The following is a 24,258-nucleotide window of genomic DNA, read 5'->3' on the forward strand; positions in this document are numbered from 1 at the left end:
CCCCACCCTGTCTGAGCCTCAGAGCCCTCAAAGCAAGGATGCTGGGAGCTGCCCTCCTGCGGTAGAAGATGTCCTTGGCACTGTACCATTCTGTTCCAATCCCCATGCCTATCCCTGCAGTTCTCCATCACAAAGACTCAACACCGGTGTAGTTTCTTATCATAATTCTTGACATAATTCAAATGTTCCTTTTTTTTTTTTTTTTAAAGATTTTATTTATTTATTTGAGAGAGAGAATGAGAGACAGAGAGCACGAGAGGGAAGAGGGCAGAGGGAGAAGCAGACCCCCTGCTGAGCAGGGAGCCCAATGTGGGACTCGATCCCAGGACTCCAGGATCATGACCTGAGCCGAAGGCAGTCGCTTAACCAACTGAGCCACCCAGGCGCCCCAATTCAAATGTTCCTTAAAGCCACAGAGGTTCCACTAGAGGAACGACAATAGTGACGCTCCTATGTTGGAAGGACAGGGTTGCGGGGGGGGGGGGGGGGGCGCACGTGCAGATGAATGAATGATTTAGCTACCAGGAAGGAGTTACTAGAAAATAGAGTGGAATGCAGTCAAACTGGTAAACAAGAGAGTATCACCTCTCCGCCGTTAATACCGCTCCCCAACACCTCTCTGTCTGTACATCCTTCTACCGGCCGAGACGCGGGCCTGATCTGGGATGACGACCGGTGCCAACATCTAGATAATGAGATTGGAGGTACTTCCCGGCTTTCCCCTCTAAGCCTTCCTGTACTATGTAAATTTTGTATAAAGAACATGTATTATTTTTTCATCAAACAATAAAAACCATTACTTAAGAAACAGCATGATAAGCATATTATCTATCAATGCAGGAGGAAACGTGAGAAGAGTTAGAAGTGTCGTCACTAGAAACGGATGGAGAAGGAAGGTGGTGGGAGCAGAGGAGGCGTGTGTGTGTTATTTTGGTTAAAAAAAAAAAAAGTATGAAAAACACAAAGAACTTGTGACACCTGCTACAACAGGGATGAACCTTGCGGACATGATGCTGAGTGACACACACCGGACAGCAGAGCACAATGACGACACTTACACGAGGTCCCAAGAGCGGTCAAACTCAGAGACAAAAGGCAGAATGGAGGTTACCAGGGGCTGGGGCTCGGGCCGGGGTTAGTGTTTAATGGGGATGGTGTTTCAGTGTGGGATGATGGAAAGTTTCTGGAGATGGATGGTGGTGATGGTTGCCCGACAACATGAATGTACTTAATGCCCTGGAACTGTGCACTTCAAACCTAGATGATAAATTTTATGTTATATGTACTTTACCACAATTTTTTTAAAAAGGTCAAGGAGAGACGAGACATGAAAACAAAAAAGGTGTGTTTTGATATATACGTCTGATACACTATTTTCTATCTGCGAATGGAGGCAGACTTGTCCCTCTGTCCTGCACGCTCACTCAAATTCTCTTGATTAGAAGCAGGAGCAAAAGGGCACAGCCCAGCGCCTCCCACAGCGCACGCCGGCCTCATGGGCAGGACCACTGTGTGGCGAGGGGCTGCCCTGCGCTCTGCAGGACATCGAGCGTCCCTCGCCTTTACATACCAGATGCCAGGAGTCTCCCCTACCCCTAGTTGTGACAACCAAAGATGGCTCTAGACATTGCCAAACATCCCTGGGGGACGAAATCACCCTCAGTTGAGAACCAGTGGGTCAGACTGAGCCAGTGGTTACGGTCTGCGTTCTGTGGCCCAGGACAGGTAAGACACCCTGGGCCACCGTAAGAGTGAGGATCCCACACACACTCCCTCCTTCCCACAGACGCCGGGCTCCCTCCTTCCCACAGACGCCGGGCTGACAACCCCCAGGCAGACACTGTGGGGGTCTGCCTTCCCATCTTCCCCCACAGACACCCCTTACCCAGCCTGATGTCTCCCTCGAGGGTCATCAGTACGTTGCCAGCTTTCAGATCCCGGTGGATGATCTTCTTGCCGTGCAGAAAGTTGAGGGCTTCCAGCATCTGGCGGCAAACCACCTGAATCTGGGGCTCCGTGAGGCCTCTGTCTAGCTCTGCAAACAGGGCAGAACCACTGTCAAGTCCGCACACACTCACTGCATTCAGGCAGGCTGAATGTCAGGCTCGTGCCAGGTACAAGAAATACAAAGGCCCCCAACATCCCTGAGCACTTACCATGTACCAAGTTCACTTCCAAGCACTTTCCATGTTACCTATTTTGTCCTCATACTAGCACTATGAGCAGGCACAGTTATTACCTCAGTTGACAGATGAAGAAGCCAAGATTGAGAGAGGTCAGCCCACCTGCTCAAGGTCACACAGGTAGAAAGTCACAGATCTTAGATTCAAGCCAGCCAGTCTGCCTCAGAGCTCAGGTTCATAAACAAAACCCCTCCAAGAGGCCAAGACCCATTCTGCAAGCAGGCAGTGGGTGACATTCACTCCGTGTCAGCTCCACGCTTGCTGCAGGGACATGGAGAGGGGCGTGGGAACGGCGAGCCATGCTCGGGATAGGGTGGGATTTGGGTGGGGGCTGGGAGCGGGCAGGATGGGCAGCAAGTGCTTCTGCCTGGGAATTAGCAGGCTCCCCAGAAGGAAGGGCATTCAAGCTGTGTCTTGTACGAAGAACAGGTGTTTGAGAGGCGAAAAGTGGGGCCAGGGCATTCCAAGTTATTCCAGGGCATTCTAGGTCAAGGAAGCAGCAGAAGCAGAGGCCTGGAGGCTGACACGGGCTGGTGTTGAAGCAATGTGTGCTGGTCGGGGAGACACACACACGCTGGTCCATCCCAGTGTCTGCTTACAGATGGCGGGGCCCCTCTCTGAGCAGCTGGTGGGGGGAGCACGAAGAGGAGTTTTCCACAGGGGGCACCGCATGTGCAAAGGACCCTTTTTGACTGAAGGGGAAGGATGAGGGGAAAGCGAATCGAGGTCAGAGGTCGGAAGGGCCTGATCGTGCAGGACCTCGCAGGCCATCTATGAAGGCTACACTTTCTCTGAAACGCAATGGGCAGTCCAGGAGAGGCTCGAAGCAGGCAGAGACAATCTGACTTTTGCATTTAGGAAATTCTCCCTAGCAGGGTGAGTGAAGAGCCTGCAGGGGAGCAAAAGAAGACAGGGAGCTCGGCCGGGGGCCGTCACGGTGGTCCAGCCAAGGCTTCGCAGAGGAAACATTCCCGACCCAAAGGCTGATTTCTCACGACAGAACATGAGACGCGGAGAGGGAGGGAGGGCATGAGAAGATTCAAGGTCAACATCCTGTGCTCACTGACCCACTGGCCATCGTGACTGTTTAGTGCTTGTTGCCACCAAGCCCCCTGTGCTGAAGTGAGCCCCCACTGCCCTGCCTGTGGGGTCCTCGCCGCAGGGTCCTCAGGCGCAGGCTCCAGGGCCGGCCGGCCAGAGTGCTGCTGCCAGGCCTCCCTCTGACTAGGGCAGCACTCCCCCATCTGTCTCCCCCCGCCGCTGCGCCGGGCCAGAAATCCTCAAGGTTGGATCCCACAGGCTTGGGGAAAACATACCAGATGGGGTGGAAGAGCCAGCAGCATTGCCCTGGGAAGCCTGGCCCCAGACCGACCACAGGTCCCTCTCTGGGGTCTCCAACCCCTACCGCTCCCTGTGGCCTCATCCTTAACTCTCGTGTCCCCCCAAGCCACGGACAGACTCAGAGCCGTTGTGGGGGGGCATCAGGACCACCCAGACAGCCTGAACTGAGGCACTGCCCCGTATTAGCTACGTGCTTTCTTGAAGGTGCTCCATCTGTCTGTGCCTTCATCTCCTAATCCATAGAATGGGATGATGGTAAGTGATGTAGACAGGGCTCCAGCCATAAATTCACTCCTGGCTGAGTTCACTCCTCAGCATGAAGGACAGTCAATAAAAGGTGATTATTGTTATGCTGGTCCTGAGATTATGCTGGATTATCTGCAGCAATTTTTTTAAATGTCAAAATGTGACTTGCTCATATCTGATTTCTCTACATAAATGAAATCAGAATAAGCAAAGTGATGATGATGATGATGATGGTGATGGTGGTGATGGTGGTGATCTCATGGTCACCATTTTCTGAGCCTTTACCAATGTACCTGGCATGGAGTTAGGGACTTGGATGCATTCTTTCATTTAATCTTCACAATAACCCAATAAGGTAGAGAGACCTTTTTTAAGCCCAATTTATTGCGATATAATTTATCGACAGTAAAATTCATTTTCGTTTAGATATACAATTCTACCAATTTGGACAAACATATATAGTCATGTAATCACCACCACGACTCAGATAGATAGAGAATGTTTCCATCACTCCCCCAAATCTGTGTGTGATCAACATTTCACCCCCATCTCCAGCCCCTAAGCTATCATTACTTTGATTTCTGTCCCCATTGTCTTGCCTTCTCTAGAATGTCATATAATTGGAATCATACAGTATGATAAATTCTTAAGATTAATTTTTGATTACACAGCAATACATGAATATTTTATTCAAATTAAAAAAATCTGCAACATTGCAGATGAGTCCTACGTCTGTTTGAAACCGTAGCCAGTCCCATCCCACCCCCCTCCTCTGCAGGAGGGCTGAGAGCCAAGCGTTTAAGAGCTGGCAAAGCAAGGCCAACCAGATCAGAGCAAACACTGGGTGTTAACTAACTAGAAGGGCCATATTGTAAAATGCAGTGCGTATTCCCCTCATCTCACAAAGAGGCCAGCCCAGCACCCCACAGCTACCCCGCAGAGGAACCTAGAACAGACCTCAGGTCTCTTGGACCCCACCTCCAGGCTCGCCACTCTGTGTGACTCCACAGGGCGACGGGGAGATGCTAAGGGCAGAAAGTCCCTCTAAGCAGGGCAGGCATCTGTGGGAGAGTCCACCCCTCATCACGCAGCTGCAACCAGGGCCAGGTCTCACTTTGTCAGGTCTCCCCATCCCACCTTCTCTGCTCCCACCCTGACTTCTAGAATGCTGATGGCAATGGTCCTTTAACTGCTGCCACCAGCAGGGAGAAAACCACCTGGGGCTGGAGCAGTCAGATCCACCAGGAGAACTGAGACAGGGAGTGAGTCTGCCTGCAGGCCAAGCCACAGCCTGGGGTCCTGCCCCAGTTATGAATGAGGTCAAGGACTTGCTATGTATAAATACCTCTTCCATCTCTGATATTCTCCCACAGGCCTCAGCGAGCTAAGCTCACACCTGGAGAGGCAGAAGCTGGTAGGTGGCTCCCACTCGCCCCTCCTTTTTTAGTATCTGAACACACGGCCACCCAGCAAGAAGACCACATTTCCCAGCCTCTCTTCCAGCTACGTGCTATTATGATCTGGCCAATGAGATGTAAATGCAAGTGTCATGTGGGGCTTCTGTAACAGCTCCTTTAAAAAGTGGAAATGGGGTGTGTGTTTGTCAAGTTGTCCTACCCTCCCGTCTTCTATCCTGCTGTTTGGAATACAGATATGATTGCTGGAGCTCCTACAGCCACCTTCTCACTGTGAATAGAAAGCCAGCATGAGAATGGGAACAACACAGAGGAAAGTGGGACCAAGAGTTGGAGAAGGAAACCAAGGTCTTAGGAGAACATAAAATAAATAAATAAATAAATAAACAAAATAAACAAACAAAAAAAACTCCCAGATCAAGCTGTGCCTGAAGCCAGAAACCGTTGAACTTTTTAGTTATTTGTGCAAATAAATTCCCTCTCCCACATCTCCCACCTTTTTTTCCCACTAAACCAATTTAAACAGTCTTTGATCACCTTGTAACCTAGAGAATCTCAACTCATACAAGACCACCATTTTTATTTTGTTAAATTCTACCCAGAACAATGAAAATCTTCAAAGGTAGTCTCTGCTGAGAGAAGGAACACCCAAGGGCCATATCATAAGTACTCACATCCAGTCACCTACTGTCATTTCTCCATCTGAGCACCCTGTGGTAAGGGGCTCTCAAGAAAGGCCAGCATTTCCATAGCTCTGGAAAGGGCTGCCACAAACTCAAGAGATTCCTGAGATAAACTAAGGGGGAAAATACCTTCCTCACAATAAAAGAGTAGCTGGATGGTGCTACATTAAACTGAAAACCTCCCCTCTCCTGAGCCACCCCACAATCCTGGGCCTGCCTCTCAATATTCTGGGGCCCCAGGCCCCCGGCCTTTCCTCACTCACTGCCCACCAGACCGGCAAGACCCAGGCGCCCTTCTCAGTCCTGCTGTAGGACACTCGGCCAGCCCCTTAACCCCTCTAAAGTGTCAATCTGGTCAGGAATAAAACAGAAACACTCAGATCAGATACATCAAAGTACCTACCCCAATCTCTGGCATACAGTGACTAGTCACAAAATACTCACAAAAGTGATATTTTTTTTTTTTTACTGTCCAAGCTTGTCTGGGATATCAAAACCTGGTAACATCCCCATTAAGCTCTTACAAAATGGGTATGGGGATCCCCACTTTTCAAAGAACCTCCCTAGGTGTCTCATTTTCACCTCCTAAGGGTGGTGTGGGGTGGGGCAAAGGAGCCATCACACCCATCTTATGGCCACCAAGGCTTGAGGGGGTGAGTGACCGGCTCAAGGACGCATGGCTTTTTGAAGAAGTGTTGGTTTCTAATGAGTGCCTGCATTCTCTCCAAGAACCCAGCCCCTGCTCCCAAAAGGGGACAGAGCGAAAAGGTACTCCAACAGGCCATGTGAATTGCTGGGGCGGGGGGAGTGAAGGGCACCAGTCCTAGCCTAGGGCCCTAGAGCCCACCCCAGCACCACCACATGGGATCAAGAAAGACTCACCCAGCATGATGGCGTCCACAGCTCCCCCAGGACAGAACTCGATCATGATCTGCAGAAAACACAAGGCAAAGTTAACAGTGAGCAGGGGTGCACGGCCCTGGACCCGGCCCCAGTCCGGCAGGATCAGCCAGCACCCAATGCCCTGGCTCCCTGGCCTCTCCTCCTCCTGCCCCGGGGCCCGTCCAGTCTGCACTACCCTAATCGGAGGAGGCTCACAGGAGGCTCTAAACCCTCACAGGAGGCTCTAAAATCCAGAAGGGTTGCTGGGCATTTTGCAGCGGAAAAAAGAAAGTTGCCATGGAAAGCCACAGCTGCCACGGACAGCTTTGCCCCCAGGCCTGCACCTTCCCTGCTCCTCGGCCTGCCCCCCTCCTGGGCCCCCACTTGCCAACTGCCCCTTCCTAAGCTTCCCAGCCAGCAGTCCCAGCAGCCCCTCTGCCCGCATACAAGCCGGCCACGCCCTCGCCGAATCCCAGCACCCATCTCCTGCCTCTCTCCATCTTCTAGAGGCCAGGACCGTCGCTGGCGTGGAACACCAGAACATCGGCGCCTTGAAGACCAGCTCAGGTGTAGAAACCCAGAAAGGGGATGGGGCTGACCAAGGCCACAGATGATTTAGTGGCAGGTCCTGCACTGGAAAGGTTTCCTAACTCCCCAGGTCATTCATTTACACATGCATTCATTCATTCATCACACACCCAGTAGGTAGCGGGCCCCGGAGAACAACCAGACCCAGGCCCTCAAGGGGCTCCCAGCCCAGCACAGGGGCCAGAGAAGGACAAGAAGACTGCGGAGTGCCATTGGTGCCGACCCAGGCCCTCCCTCTCTGGCTCTCTCCCATCCTCGCTCTTTTTCTGGGCTCCTAGCACGCGTGCAAAGATGCTGTATTTTCCTGAAATGACAGAACAAGGAGGTGGGGACGGGGCAGAGCCTCACAGACTGTAGCAGACGTTCCTGAAATCTCCTCCCGGCTCTGCTTGTGGCAAAGTCCCTCCAGCTCAGCTTGGCAGAGGCAGGCACCAGGCCGTGGGGCCCATCATTCTCGCAATGGAAAAGAAAACTGCTGCCATGACCCCCTGGGCCAGAGCTGCTCTCCAGCCAGAGGAGGGAGGAGAGGCCGCAGTGTTTCCATGAGTCTCCAGCTTGTGGTAGACCTTCCAGAGACTTCCCGGCAATGTACATATAAGGATGCAGTGATGCAGGGCTGGACCCAGGTCCCCGGCCCACTGTTCACTAGCTATGGCCTCGGGACACGAGAGGTACTAGACACCGGGGCTAGCAACACGGTGCTGGCCCTCCGGCAGACAGGCCTGCACCACGCTGCGGGGAGGCTCCATGGCAGGGGACAGAGCCACGTACGGGGACGCCACCAGCTCGCCCAGCACCTCCTGCCAGGGAGGATGTGGCCTCCGAGGCTCCTAGGGTCACTCCCGTCGTGCCTGACCAGTACTCCCCCAGGACTTCTAACACTACGGCGACCCTGGATAAAAGCCATCAGAGATGAATTAATGTCCTACAACCCAGAACAGTGAGATGAGGTACCTCTTTCTCCCCCTCATTCATTCATTCACTGCTTCATTTAACCAACCACCAACCAACCAGACGTGTTCCCAGCAGTCAGGGAACAGAGGTGACCCAGACACAGGCACTGACCTCTTGCAAGACAGCATCTCATTCTGCCTTTTAATAATTCTCAGGTCCCCAGAAGGGCAAAAAACAGCCCATTAACTACTAGAAAAGCCCAGCCCCAGCCACGAGAGGCAATGTGGAAAAGAAGCAAACTGTCATTATGCAAAACCACTTCCTACCTGAGCAGCCTGTAAGATGGGGGGATACACACCCAAACCCCACCAGAATGACAGGTCATCCAAGCCTTGCTGGGCGACAGGCACCCAGCTGGGGCTCAGTCAATACAAGCTGTTACTAGGACTCCTTCCTTGAGCTCAAAGGTCTGGGATTTTTCTGTTCTTGTGTTAGTTTTGGACACTCCATGAAAGGTATCCTCTCCTCTCACCCAGAAAAATGCAAACAGGAACAAGTGTTTGCATGCAATTCTACTGAATTCTCACATACCCTGAAGTCCCCCCAAACCCAGGTCAGGAGCCCCCCGCTCTGCCTCTCCAGCCCTTACTATGTGTGGCCTTGGGTAATGACCACCTCTCTGTAAAATGGGAGAATACTAGGGACCACCCAGAGTTACTGTAAGGACGGGATGAGGTGGTGTTTACAAAACAACAGGCCCAACTCCGCCCACACAGCGAACACAGGGCAGGCGCAGACTTCCCCCTTCTCAAACAGCCTGTGGTTGAAAAGGACTTGAATTCAAGTCCTGGTACTGCCACTTAATTGGCTATGTGAATTTGAGTAAGTCACTGAATCGCCCCAAGCCTCAATTTCATCTGCAAAATGGCACTAATCACCTCTACTTCCAACATCAAGGCAGTTAAATGAGATTCTCAACATGAAAGCGCAATAACCAAGCCACACCAATTAACGTGCTCCTGTTGGATCTCTCGCAAACAAAACCACCAGCCAGTGTCACACTCAGACCATGTTATTCAGGCTTCCCACAAATCTCTGCCTTCCTAGAACTACAGTTCACCAACACGCCCGCTGTTATCATCAAGACTCAGTGTGAGCTGTGGCCAGACCCAGGCAGTTCCTGCATTTGTCAGTGAAGTTGTCCCTTACACAATACCCTTACACAAGGTCTCTATGACCACCCTCTCCAGAGTTCAGCACTAGGAAAGCTTGAGCATCCTGCCAATCTGGTTCGCTTCCCCTTCTGCAATTCAAGATCTCCATGACCCCATGCACTTCCCTTTTGTAATTTTTTAACATTTACTGATTGATTGATTGATTGATTGACTGATTGCTTTGGCTGCTGGGAAGCTCTGGACTTATCTTTGGTTTATTCCCAGGAATACATGTACCAACTTTTGGCTCCACGCCAGGATTAAACCCACAATATTTCACTACTTTCATATGGACCCCAATAAAGTGTTTTTTAAAAGATGACCATCCGGGGCACCTGGGTGGCTCAGATGGTTAAGCATCTGCCTTCGGCTCGGGTCATGATCCCAGGGTCCTGGGATCGAGCCCCATGTCCGGCTCCTGGCTCAGCGGGGAGCCTGCTTCTCCCTCTGCCTCTCCCCTGTGCATGTGCTCTCTCTCTCTCTCTCTGTATCTCTGTGTCTCGAATGAATAAATAAAATCTTTAAAAAAAAAAAAAGATGACCATCCTGCAGAAGTCTGAAGAAGCAGCACTCTTTGGTATTAGTCACGCATGTGTTAGAGTGATGTCCCATTAACCTTTGTGTAGATTCTGCCCGACTATCCTCTCACATAGAGCAAAATATGGTTTGGGTTTTCTCCGCCCCCCTTTTTCCTCCCATCCTTTCGGCTTTAAAAATTTCACATCTTAGTGCCTTGATGTGATAACAAAAAAAAAAAAAAGGTCCCTTCCATAACGTAGCTGTTACTAGGTTCCATTACATGGATCTTAATGCTCTACCTTTCAGCTTGTCGGTGCCAGGGCTGCAGGGGACTTCTACAGAAGTGCATGGGTTTTGGGGCGCCTGGGTGGCTCAGTCAGTAAGCGTCTGCCTTCGGCTCAGGTCATGATCCCAGAGTCCCGGGACTGAGCCCCACGTTGGGCTCCCTGCTCAGAGGGGAGCCTGCTTCTCCCTCTCCCTCCCTGCTCTCCCTCTCTCTCAAATAAATAAATGCAATTTTTTAAAAAAAGAAATGCACAGGGTTTACTTAACAAAATAATCTCAATTAATAAAATAATGATAAATAAAAATAAAATAAGCATCTCACGACCTTAGGAAGTCACTAAATATACATGCTTAGAAAACAGAACGGAAGCACATACGTGAATACCCAGGGAAGGATTACAGGTGGTGTAGACTTGTATATATGTTCCACATTTTAATCAACAAATAGGAGTTATAAAAATATTAGAAGTAAACTTTTTTTTTTAATGGTCAGAACTGGCCTAAAATAACCCGTGGCTATAGATGCATCTATTCAGCTGCAGGGGGATGGGGTATCTATGCCCGTCCACAATTAAAGCCCCAGCAGGCCTGTGCTCACTGTGTCCAGGGATGATAAGAGGCTCCTGAGGATCAAGGGTTCCTGGGTGCAAAGCTCAAGGCCTCTAAGCCCTCACCAAGCCCCAAATCCAACAGACAGCTGCAAGTACCGAGGACCGACTCCTTGAAACCAGCAGAAACTCATCCTTCATGCTCCCTTGAGAGCAGCAAGCCACTTGGGGCTCAGGGTTTTCTCAGGACCTGGAGAAGTGAGGTTTGTGATCAGTTTAATCCATCAACAAGTACCAACCGAGGGTCCACCAGGGGCTCCACAGTGCTAGGCACAGCAGGGCCAGAAAAATCATATTCAATCAACAAACACTATCTGAGCTCTGTCTATAACAAGCCTGGGGACTGGGGACCCAGGATGAACCAGACAGGTCCCTGCCCCAAGACTACAGGCACATCGTGACTGTGTTACCTAAAAACCTGTGGCCATCCTGGAGGGCCTGCCAAAGAGCCGGCTTTGAAGGGCACATTTGCCACATGAAGAAGGACAAAGACATTTCCGGCAGAACACGGCAAGAGCAGCGGCTAAAGCAGCGTGGAAGAGTATGAAGGGGGGGGTGGTTCAAATGGATGGGAAGAGAGCAGGTCACAAAGGTCACCTGGAACTAGAATTCAAACATCTCAAAGGATGAACTTGACCCTGAAAGCTCTGTGTGTATGTCTGGAGAAAGGCACCAGAGGGTTTTAATAAGCAGTGTTACAGACAGGTTTCTGCTTTAGAGGATCCCCCTGGATACGGTATCTCTAGAGGGTGGAAACGCAGAGGAACAGTGGATTTAGCAGAAATAGCAAAAAGGCCAAGGTATCGTGGCTGTCTTCTGCCTGCAGACAACCATTCTTTCCTTCCCTTTTGTGAAACAGTCATGATAGCTGAGTGGGACTCACCTCAACCCCAGTGGGGAGGGGAGGCCTAACCCAATCAGGGAACTTCTCTGCCTCTTGCCCTGAGTGCTGGCTCAGGACCGGTCTAAGCACAGCCAAGCTGGTGAGCTCTGCTTCATGGTGTGGGATGCCCTGATATCTCCCTCTGGAGCCAATTAGGAAGCACGAAGCCTTGACAGTTGGAGGCAGCCATCTTGCGACCATGAGGAAAGCCAGAGTTGAAGACATGGCTGATACAAAGAGGAGTGCAGAGAGAATCACAGCGTAACTGAGCCATGCTGGAATTCCCCTCAAACCTGACCTTCCCCTCTACTTTTCAAATAAAATATGCAAGCCAATTAATTTCTTTCATTGTTTAGGCTAGTTTGAGATTTTCTGGTACTTATTACCAAAAGCACTTGATCTCACATTTGGCAAGAGATGATGAGGATGAATTAGAACAAAGAGGAGGACGAGGATGCCATCTCACTGGGCAAGTAAGATTTTCCTAGTAATCTCTAGGTGCTAGCAGCTAAAAACACTATGCCAGTAGTCTTCAAACTTTAGCGTGCATTAGAATCATCTGGAGAACTTGCTAAAACAAAGGTCACTGGACCCCACCCCAGGTCTGGGGTAGCATCCAAAAATCTACGTTTCCAACAAACACCCAGGGTGGGGGGGCAGTGCTGTTGCTGGTCCCCTGACCATACTTTGAAAACCACTGCTCTATAGAAATTTGCAAAAGGGCAAGAAGCCTGGACCTTGGGGCCACATCTCTCCTCCCCCTAGCAAAAACTAATATAAGATGGTGGTAGAGAAATCTGGGGAGCAAACTGGCAGAATTATCATCTCTTTTATCCTCCTTATTAACCTGAACTTCCTCATCGGTGTTCCTTATTCTTTGTGCCTCTAACCAAAGAGCTGAGGGCTTGGGTAGGATGTTAAGATCATCCTGGTAAGTCTTTACCAAGTGATGGTTTGAGAAGCCCTGGGTATTTTCAGAAGCTTTAGGGATTTGCATTATTAAAGATAGTAAGACAGAAAAAGATGGAGTCCAAAACAGTGAGTATTTTCCCAAAAAATGAGCATATATATTATATATTATTTACACATTAAAATATATTAACATATATTATCTATATAACTATATATGTGTGTGTGTATATATATATATAAATATAATTATTTAAATATTCTCCCATTTTTTGCAAAAAACCTCTGAGGATCCCTGAGTGCACGTCAAGAAGTATATGAGGATTAGTAAAGATCGGGTAGGTAGAAGTGACACCAAAATCACAAGCAAAAGAAGAAAAAATAGACACAATGGACTTCATCAACAATTAAAGCTTTTGTACAGGGGCGCCTAGTGGCTCAGTCAGTTAAGCAGCTGCCTTCAGCTCAGGTCATGATCCCAGCGTCCTGGGATTGAGCCCCACATCAGGCTCCTTGCTCAGTGGAGAGCCTGCTTCTCCCTCTCCCCCTGCTTGTGCTCTCTCTCTCTGTGTGTCAAATAAATAAATAAAAAATGTTAAAGAAAAAAAAAAAAAAAAAGCTTTTGTACATCAGAGGGCAGGATCAAGAAAGTGAAAAGACAACCCGCAGAATGGGAAAAATACCTGAAAATCATCTATTTTGATAAAAGACTAGTATCCAGAATATATAAAGAACTCTTACAACTCAACAATGAAAGGACAAATAACCCAATTTAAAAAGGACAAAGGATCTGAATAAATGTTTCTCCAAAAAAGAGAAACGAACGGCTGATAAGTATATGAAAAGATGCTCACCATCACTGGTCATTAGGGAAATGCTAATTGAAACTACAATGAGATACCACTTCATAGCTGCTAGGATGCCTAGAATCAAAAAGATGGAGAACAATAAATGTTGGCAAGGATATGGACAAATTGGAACCCTCAAACAATGATGGGGGGATTGTAAAATGGTGCAGGTACTTTAGAAACAGTGTGGCAGTTCCTCAAAATGTTAAACATAGCATTACCATATGATCCAGCAATTCCACTCCTAGATATACATCCAAGATATTTAAAAACGTATGTCCATTTGCCAGATTGACTAAGAAAAAAAGAGAGAACTCATATTACTAATATCAGAAATGAACAGGGACATTACTACTGATTTTACAGAAACAAAAATGATTATGAGAGTACCATGAACAACTATACACCAACAAACTGGATAACACAGACTAATTCCTAGAAACACACAACCTACCAATACTGAATCACAAAAAAAAAAATAAAAAATCTTAATGGACACTACCTAACTATGAGACCAGCATGACCCTATCAAAGGCCAGACAAACACACTGCAAGAAAATAAAACTACAGATCAATATCCCTGATGAATACTGATGCAAAAATCCTCAACAAAATACTAGCAAATCAAACTCAGCAGCATATTAAAAGGATTATACACAATGACACGGTGGGATTTATTCCTGGAAGGATGGTTTAACATACAAAGATCAGTCAATGTAATACACCATATTAATGGAATGAAGGAGGAAAAAAACATAATCATTTCAACTGATGCAGAAAAAACATCTGGCAGGGTGTCTAGGTGGATCAGTGGGTTAAGCATCCCATGCTTGATTTCAGCTCAGGTCTTATCTCAAGGTCGTGAGTTCACCCTGTATTGTTTTTTTTTTTTAAGTCTACTTAAAAAAATAATAATAATAAAATTAAAATTGAAAAAAAAACATTTGGGGCACCTGGGTGGCTCAGTTGGTTAAGTGACTGCCTTCAGCTCAGGTCATGATCCTGAAGTCCCAGGACTGAGTCCCACATCAGGCTCCCTGCTCAGCGGGAAGTCTGCTTTTCCCTCTGACCCTCCTCCCTCTCATGCTCTCTGTCTCTCATTCTCTCTCTCTCAAATAGATAAATAAAATCTTAAAAAAAAAAAAAGAATTTAAGAAAAAAAACATTTGGCAAAATTCAACACTCTGTCATGAGAAAACTACTCAACACATTTGGAATAGAATAAAACCACCTCGGGGCACGTGGGTGGCTCAGTTGGTTAAGCATCCGTTTTGGGCTCCGGTCATGATCTCAGGGTCCTGGGATGGAGCCCTGCGTCAGGCTCCCTCCTCAGCAGGGAGTCTGCTTCTCCCTCTACCTCTCCCCCAGCTTGTGCTCTTCCTCTCTCAAATAAATAAATAAAATCTTTAAAAAAAAAATAAAATAAAACCACCTCAATGTATCAAAGGCCATATATGACGGTGAACATAGTGAACATCATACTCAGTGGTGAAATACTGAAAGCTTCTCCTTTAAGATTAGGAACAAGACAAGGATGCCCACTTTCTTCACTTTTATTCAACACAATACTGGAAGTCCTAGCCAGTGCAATTAGGCAAGAAAAAGAAAATACAAACAAGCAAATTGCAAAAGAGGGGTAAAATTATCTCTTGTTTGCAGATGACATGATCTTATATGTAGAAAACCTTAAAGATTATGAACACACAAAAAATTGTTACAACCAATAAACACAAATTCAGCAAAGTTGCAGGATATAAAACCACACACAAAAATCAGTTGAGTTTCCATACATTGATAATGAATAATCCAAAAAGGAAATTAAGGAAAAATTCCATTTATAATAGCATCAAAAAGGAGAAAATAACTCAGGAATACTTAGGGGAAAAAAAGAAACTTAACCAAGAAGGCAAAATATTTGTACACTGAAAACTATAAAACATTGCTGAAAGAAGTTAAAGAAGGCACAAGTAAATGGAAAGACATCCCATGTTCGTGGACTGGAAGACTTTTTTTTTTTTTTTTAAAGATTTTATTTATTTATTCAAGAGAGAGCAAGAGAGAGAGAGAGCATGAGCAGGGGGAAGGGGCAAAGGGAGAGGGAGAAGCAGACTCCCCACGGGAGCCCAAAGCAGGACTCAAGGGATAATGACCTGAGTCAAAAGGCAGGCACTTAACCAACTGAGCCACCCAGGCACCCAGGAAGACTCAGTATTGTTAAGATGTCAATATTACCCCATCTACAGATTCAGTGCAAGCCCTATCAAATCCTAATGACATCTTTTGTAAAAATTGAAAAATCCATCCTAAAATTCATATGGAATATCAAGGGACCTCTAATAGCCAAAATGATCATTCTTGAAAAAGAAGAAAGTTAGAAATCTCACACTTCCTGACTTCAAAACTTACTACAAAGCTACAGTAATCAAAACACCTTGGTACTGAAGAATGACTGACATATACATCAATGGAAAGATAGCCCAGAAATAAACCCTTACATATATGGACAAATGATTTTCAACAAGGATGTCAAGACCATTCAAGGGGGAAAGGACAGTCTTTTCAACAAATGGTGTTGGGAAAACTAAACATCCATATGCAAAAGAATGAAGATGGTAGACCTTTACACCTTATACCATATATAAAAATTCACTCAAAATGGATCAAAGACCAAAACGTAAGAGCTGAAACTATAAAACTCTTACAAGAAAACACACGGAAAAAGCTTCCTGACATTGTATTTGACAATGATTTCTTGGATATGCTGAAAGCACTGGCAACAAAAGAAAAAATAAACGTATTGGACTTCATCCAAATTTAAAACTTCTGTGCATCAAAGGACACTATCAACAGACTGAAAAAGCAACCCACAGAATGGGAGAAACTATGTGTAAATCATATATCTGGTAAGGGACTGATATCCATAATACAGAAAGAACTCCTACAACTACATAACGAAAAAGCAAACTAACAAAATTGGGCAAAGACTCGAATTGACATTTTTTCAAAAATATACAAATAGCCAATAAACACATAAAAAGATGCTTAACATCACGAACTAGGGAAATGCAAATCAAAATTACAATGAGATGTCACTTCACACCTAGTAGGGTGGCTATTTAAAAAAAAAAAAAAAAAAAAAAAGGCGGGGCGCCTGGGTGGCACAGGTGGCTAGGCACCTGACTCTTGGTGTTGGCTCAGGCAGTGAGTGATCTTGGGGTCGTGAGACGGAGCCCTACAACGCGCTCCACCCTCAGTGCGGAGTCTGCTTATTTACCCTCTGCCCCTCCCACTTGTGCTTTTTCTCTCTCTCTCTCTCGAATAGATAAATCTTTAAAAAAAAGAAAAAAAAAGAACAAGTGTTGGCACAGATGTATAGAAATGGGAACCCTTGTGCATTTCTAGTGGGAATGTGAAATGGTGTAGCCATGGTGGAAGACAGTACAGCAGTTCCTCAAAAAATTAAAAATAGAATTTAAAATATTAAAAATGGAAATGCTTTATGATCTGGCAACTCCACTTCTGGATATATACCCAAAAGTTGAAAGGAGGATATTCAACAGATATTTGTATACCAATGTTCACAGCAGCATTATTCACAATAGCTAAAAGGTAGAAACCACCCAAACGTCCATCAACAGAAGAATGGAAAAACAAAATACGGTATATACATACCACATGTATACAATGGAATATCATTCAGCCTTAAAAAGAAAAAAGGAAATTCTAACACGTGTTACAGCATGGATGAACCTCAAAGACAATATGCTAAGTAAAATAAGCCAGCCACAAAGTACAAGCATGATCCCTCTTATGTGAGGTACCTTGAGTAGTCAAATTCACAGAAATAGAGAGTAGAAAGGTGACTGCCAGTGGATGGGGGGGAGAGGAGAATGAGAAGTTGGTGTTTAATGGTACACAGTTTGGGGCACCTGAGTGGCTCAGTCGGTTAAGCACCTGACTCAGCTCAGGTCCTGATCTTAGGGTCATGAGTTCAAGGCCCACACTGGGCTCCACGCTGGGCATGGAGCCTACAAAATAATTAATTAATTAATTAAAAATAATGGTACACCGTGGGGCGCCTGGGTGGCTCAGTCGTTAAGCGCCTGCCTTCGGCTCAGGTCATGATCCCAGGGTCCTGGGATCGAGCCCTGCATCGGGCTCCCTGCTCGGCAGGAAGCCTGCTTCTCCCCCTCCCACTCCCCCTGCTTGTGTTCCCTCTTTCGCTGTGTCTTCTCTCTGTCAAATAAGTAAATAAAATCTTTAAAAAATAATAAAATAAAAATAATGGTACACCGTTTCAGTTCAGGAAGATGAAAAAGTTCTGGAGATGGATGGTGGGGATGGTTGCACAACATTGTGAATTTAGGAATGCCACTGAATTGTACTCTTAAACATGATTAAAATGGCAAATGTTTTATTTTTTTTGAAGATTTTAATTATTTATTTGTCAGAGAGACAGAGAGAGAGAGAGAGCACAAGCAGGGGAGTGGGAGAGGGAGAAGCAGGCTCCCCGCCGAGCAAGGAACCCAATGCAGGACTCGATCCCAGGACCCTGGGATCATGACCTGGGCGAAGGCAGACTCTTAACCAACTAAGCCACCCAGGCGTCCCGGCAAATGTTTTATTATACATATTTTACCATTTTACCATAATAAAAAACCATGAATCCACACCAAAACTTGTACACAGATGTCCACAGCAGCATTATTCACAATAGCCAAAAAGTGGAAACGACTCACATAAATGTCTATCAACTAATGAACAGAGAAACAAAATGTGGCCCTTATCCGCACAATGGAACATGATGCGGTCACACAAAGGCATGAAGCACTGACACATCCTACAATACGATGAACCTTGAAAACCTTACACCAAGTGAAAGAAATCAGATTACAAAAGGCCACGTATTATAGGATTCCGTGTATATGGAATGCCCAGAACGGGCAAATCCATAGAGACAGAGATTAGGGGTTATGAGGGACTAGGGGGAGGGAGGGAGCACGTGCAGGGATAGGCTCCCAGACCAAGACACTGCATGGCTCTTAAAACGTGACCCAAGTGCGGGGCACCTGGGTGGCTCAGTCGGTTAAGCGTCCGACTCTTGGTTTCAGCTCAGGGTCCTGGGATCCAGCCCCGCATCAGGCTCCATGCTGGGCGTGGAGTCTGCTGCAGGATTCTCTCTCTCCCTCTCCCTCGGCCCCTCTCCCCGTTTGCGTGCTCTCTCTCTAAAATAAGATCTCTAAAAAAAAAGAAAACGTGGGGCGCCCGGGTGGCTCAGTCGTTAAGCGTCTGCCTTCCGCTCGGGTCATGATCCCAGGGTGCTGGGATCAAGCCCCGCATCGGGCTCCCTGCTCGGCGGGAAGCCTGCTTCTCCCTCTCCCACTCCCCCTGCTTGTGTTCCCTCTCTCGCTGTGTCTCTCTCTGTCAAATAAATAAATAAATTCTTTAGAAAAATTAAAAAAAAAAAAACGTAACCCAAGTGCCCTTCAGCTCAGGAAACTACAGACATAATGTCCTGTCCCAGGCCCTTCATGGCTCTTATTCACAGTCTCTCATTTTACCCACACACGGGTCCGTAAGGTAAACACTGTTATTATTCCCATTCTACAGATCCAGGGTTAGCACACTTTCTCCGTAAAGGGCCAGACAGTAAATGTTTTCAGGTTGCGGCCAGATGGTCTTTTGCAGCTGGGAGCAGCCAGAGGTACCTGAACAGAGGGCACAGCTGTGTGCCCACAAACCTTCATCTACAAACACGAGGGGCAGGCCAGATTTGGCGCACAGGCTGTTGTTCGTCATCCCGTATTCCAGATGAGAAAACGGAGGCACAGAGAGAGTCGGTAACTTGCCACGGTCCCCAACCACTAAGAGATGAGGGCAGGATTTGAACCAGGTGTTCTGACTAAAGAGCTCATACCCCATTCCCTGGGCTCCGCTTTTTCCCCAACCTGCTGGGAAGGCCTACAATATATCAAACATCTTCCCTGCTGGCATCTGAGTAGCTTTATTTTAAGGTTTCGACTCAACCTGTAGGATAGGAAGCCCCTCCCGCCCTACCCTGGACCCCACGGCCGGTGCAGGCAGGGCTGGGCTTTGAACCTGGCCCCCGGGAGCCAAGCTGCTCACGACAGCGGCCCGGTGTTAAGGCGGCGGCTCTGCCTGAGCTTGGATACAGGTAACACATTCTGGGAAGAGAGGCGCTTGCTTTTTCCAGGCCCTCTTCCCAGAGGAGGACCCCCGCCGTGACTGTCCCCCTCCTCAGCACTCAAGAGCTTCCTTTCCCTGGAGACGCCAGCCCATACGCGTGCTCAGAGGGTGCCTGATGGGGGACAGCCTGCAGGTGCTGGCTTCTTCTCTGGCTGAGGGCCAAAGGAAACTGGAAACCTGTGTTTGCCTCCCCATCAGTTTAGATTAAGCAGCTGTCAGGGAAGAGCATGAGGGTCATGGCCTTGTTACATGATCTTGGCAGGTCACATCACCTCTCCCGTCACTCATGCATTCATTGATTCACCCATTCATGGATTCATCAGGCACCTACCCTGGCCCTCTGCTATGTTAGCCGCTGGGAATATGGCAGTGGAAAACAGCCCTTGTGCTCCCGGAGTTCTCATTCAGAAAACCAATCTCTGCCTCTGGGAGACGAGCCCCCCTGGCAGGGGGTCCGGCAGGTGTGCGCCCAGCACTGCACCTGCACAGCTCAATTAATGAAGTACCTCCTCCTTTTCCAGCCTGGGGATGCTCACCGCAGCAACTCCTTCAGAGCCATGCAAATGAATCAACTCAATACTCCTTAAGACCGACAGAGCCAGAATTTAAAATCTCTCCTCTCAGGGCGCCTGGGTGGCTCAGTCGTTAAGCGTCTGCCTTCGGCTCAGGTCATGGTCCCAGGGTCCTGGGATCGAGCCCCACATCGGGCTCCCTGCTCAGCGGGAAGCCTGCTTCTCCCTCTCCCACTCCCCCTGCTTGTGTTCCCTCTCTCGCTGTGTCTCTCCCTGTCAAATACATAAATAAAAAATCTAAAAAAAAAAAAATCTCTCCTCTCTACCAGATCCACCTTTCTGGGCTAAACATCAACACCAAGGTGATTTCTGTCCTTGTAAGTAAAACACCAAGAAAACCCCAGGTATGCAGCCATTTTACCTACACGGTCTCACTCTGTGCCCTCAACCTCCTCAATAGGTAAGTGCCTGCCAGGTCAGTGACCTGGGGTCAGCCTCAGTTTCCCCATCCGTGACATTTAATTGGAATCAAGAGCTTATTCTGTGCCAGGCCCTGTGCCACGTGCTTTGCGTGGATTATCTTCCACTCACGCTTTGAAGTAGATACCCTAAAAAAATGCCTATACTTCCTGGGGCTTATTGTGAGGATAAAATAGGATAATGTATGCCAGGCCCTGAAAACATGACCTGGCACACAGTAAGTCAATGCTCAGTAAGTGTTACCAACTGTTATTAGCATTTAGTGACATTTTATTCCCATTTTACATATGGGGAAACTGAGGCTCAGAGATTAAGGTCTCTCTGATTCAGTGGGTTTTTTTTTTCTTTTTTTAATAAAAGCAAACAAACTAAAACCATAAGAAAAAACCCAGTAGAAGATTTTTATTGCGTCAACACTGAATGGAATTAAACCCAATTCCGAGTAAAGAGAAAGACAGGGAGGCTGCAGAAGAGCCCATGACAATCCATACCGGAAAGGGACTACTGAGTGCACAGAAGCCTTTGTGACAGCACAGCTGGTCCCTTCCCAGCCAGGGAGGACCCGCCACACCTCTCAGGGCTGTGAACGGATGAAACGAGTAGTGGCAAAGCCCGGACCTGAACTGGGACCCATCTGGGTGCCAAGTCTGGGCTCTGCTCATCTCCCCAGTGGAAGAGACCTAGTGACTCCATCCTCCCTTCCTCATGCCTCAAGGAAGAAGCCACAAAAAACTTGAGTTCCAGCCCCTGGGTGGGTAGGGGAAAGGGCCCCTCTCTCTTCGTGCTCCAGCCCTCACTGGGCCCCACCGGTCCGCTCACACATACCAAGTGAGCTTGCTCACCGAGAGATAAGGGAGCTAGGATGTCCCAGCCCAGATAAGAGAAAGCTTGGACCACCCACAGGGTTTAGACATTAACTTTTACAGCCCACAGGCAGCAGGCCGAGCAGCAGGATCCGGGGGCCGGCACCACCACAGCCCGGCTGTCCACGCGGGACAACTGAGGCACGCGAAAGCCAGAGACGAGGCATCAACACTCTGCTCTGGGCCCAGGGCCCCTCACCTCCCTGGCCTTCCCTGAAGTCAGTAAGAGCACTGAGTACACACAAGGTGCTCAAAAAATAAATGTTGGCAACATTCCTGGAACTAAAGTTAAATAAGCCAGAGCCAGAAGGTCTCTGGACACAGTCCCAGTTCTGCCACTGTCCTTCCGGGGGGCTGGCAAAACCCCTTTCCTGCTAGTCCTCAGTTTCCACACCTGGAAAATGAAGCTTTGAACAGCTGTAGGTCATTTGCAACACTGGCATTTTAGGGCTCAAGGTGAGGAACTAAAGTCACTTTATCATTGAATAAGTAGTTTATACTTGTAAAAGTCCATCCATATCATCCATTAGCAGAGCCTCAAGCTTGCACTTGATCATTAAGTGTTTACTGGATACATGAATGAATGATTATAAGTGAAACATTTCAGTGGCCTTAAGATGCCCAGACATCAGGGCAGAACAGCCACAGGCTGACTAACCTAGCTGACAGCCAGATGCGGCAAAGCCAGCCAGAAGCCAGGCCCTCCCAATTCTGCCACCCAAGACAGGAGAGCTGATGGCTGCCATGAGTGAGCACCTAATGCATACTGGCACGGTGCTAAGCACTCCTTTACTGGGAGCAGTTATACTTACCTTCTTTTACAGGTGGGGAAACAGGTTTGGTGAGGAAAGGGCTTCCCCAAAGCCACTCAGCACATAAGGGACAGAACCAGGACATAAACCCAGTCTGTCTGACTCCAAGACACAAAGGCGGCTGACGCATGGAGCCCTGAGCAAGCCCTTTGCCTCTCTGGGCTTGTTTCTTCCTGGGGAAGCAGACAGGTACTACAGTCATCCAGGCCTCCCTGCCCCTGGGCAGGGGGACACCCCATCAGCATGCAAGGCAAGAGGCTTCTGGTTACTCAACAGAGGTCTGTGGAAAGAAGTCCACGGGGCAGCCACCAAACACAAAACAGTCGACACAAAAATGTCTCCCACTTCTCAGCAGCCTTGTCCCTGTAGGTGGAGTCCCAAAACCTCGGCACCTCTGAGCTCCAGGCCAAACAATGTGGCCATTGAGTGGGGCAGCCCACGCCCACAAGGCCTCCCTGGAACGCTGTGCCTCCTTCCTCCACCCCCAGCTGCGCCTGCCACATCCACAGAAAGCCTGCGGGAGGAACCCTGTGAACTGAGTGGCCTCAATGGGCAGGAAGGGCACTCGGAGCACAGGGGGTGACCTTGGGGCTCTGGGGGTGGAGGGGCAGCTCTGCCAAAGCAGAGAGGAGAAGGGATGATCCGGCGAGCTTCTGGGCCTGTCTAGTACATTCTAAGGCCCCTCTGCCACAGTCCCTGGGGTGGGATCAACAGATGAGGAGACGGAGGTGCTGCCGCGTCCTAACGTGCTGACCCAAGTCCCTGGGCAGCTCTGGGGTGCTACTGAGGTGATTCGAATCCGGGAGTGCCTTACCCCTTCTGGTATTGTCCAGCCCAGAGGTCAGGAACATTGGCTGCAGGACCAAAGTCCCCTGAGCCCGAGTCCAAAGGCTGCTGCTATTGGGTGACTGCAGGCCTCCATTTCCTCATCTGTAAAATGGGGCAACACATTCCTACCCTGATGCGGACTTGGGAGATTAAATGAGATCGCACACGTAAGAATAACAAACACAGTGCCTTGCACCTAGCCAGAATGTGGCAAACGACAGTCCTTGTCATCATTAGGATGGTCATTGCCGTTACCACTATCCTCATCACACCATCTTTCAGGAAAGGCCAAGTTCGGGCTTGGAATCGGACTCGGGGGCAGATGCAAACTGAACTCGCAGTCCCTGGGGAGAGACACGGGAAGTTGTGTGTCTGCACAGACATTTTTGCTCTATCAGACCATCTGCCTACCCAGCCCCCATTCCCTAAAGCCAGCTGTGCCAGGGCCCCTGCAGAGACAGAGAGGAAGGAGCCAGGGCCGTGCCCCTGCCCTGTGGGAAGGGACCAGAGGGGAGGGGTCAGATGGCCTCACAAATCCTTAAGACATGGAGTGAGCAGGGTCATAGGCAATGGCTGCCTGGTAGGAGACACCATTCTCAACCAAATTTGTTAAACATCTGTGGCATTTGAGATGGTCCTTAAGGGACACGCAGCATTTGAAACAAAGGGGTGGGGGTGGCCATGTGGCCCAGCGGGCAGAGCCAGCAACACGGTGCGGGGTGGGCACACGCGTCTTACTGCACCCCCAAGATAAGCCCCGGCCTTCCTCAACTCACTGCCCGAGGGACACAAGTCTCCAGGGAACCAACGCGCCTGCACAAACCAACATGAACACAGGGACTCAGCACTGGAGTCCCACTCAGCTGGGTGCTGGTTCCGGCTCGGACGCCGACTAACAGAACGACCCGGGGGGCAAGTTCAGGGATCGGAGCCTGGGTTGCTCATCTGTCAAGTGGGGGAACCTGGAGGAGCCGCCTCCTCGGTGGTGATGCACCAGGGGGCCGTGAGGAAGGCGTGCGGTGCATTCGGCCAGCGCACAACCATCGTGACAGCAGAGG

General features: G+C 48.5%; 1 protein-coding gene across 1 annotated transcript in view; it reads right to left on the reverse strand.

The window, feature by feature from the left end:
* Nucleotides 1-24,258, reverse strand: part of STK10 (serine/threonine kinase 10) — a 118,530-nt gene that overhangs the window by 58,851 nt on the left and 35,421 nt on the right. Inside the window, exons 3-4 of the mRNA XM_032403706.1 lie at nt 6,751-6,799; nt 1,886-2,035 (exon numbers count right to left, since the gene is read on the reverse strand). Of these exons, the coding sequence (XP_032259597.1) occupies nt 1,886-2,035; nt 6,751-6,799 (199 nt within the window). The remainder of the gene's footprint in view (nt 1-1,885; nt 2,036-6,750; nt 6,800-24,258) is intronic.

This window comes from Phoca vitulina, unplaced genomic scaffold, assembly GCF_004348235.1.
Source record: "Phoca vitulina isolate PV1807 unplaced genomic scaffold, GSC_HSeal_1.0 scaffold6, whole genome shotgun sequence".
NCBI lineage: Eukaryota > Metazoa > Chordata > Mammalia > Carnivora > Phocidae > Phoca > Phoca vitulina.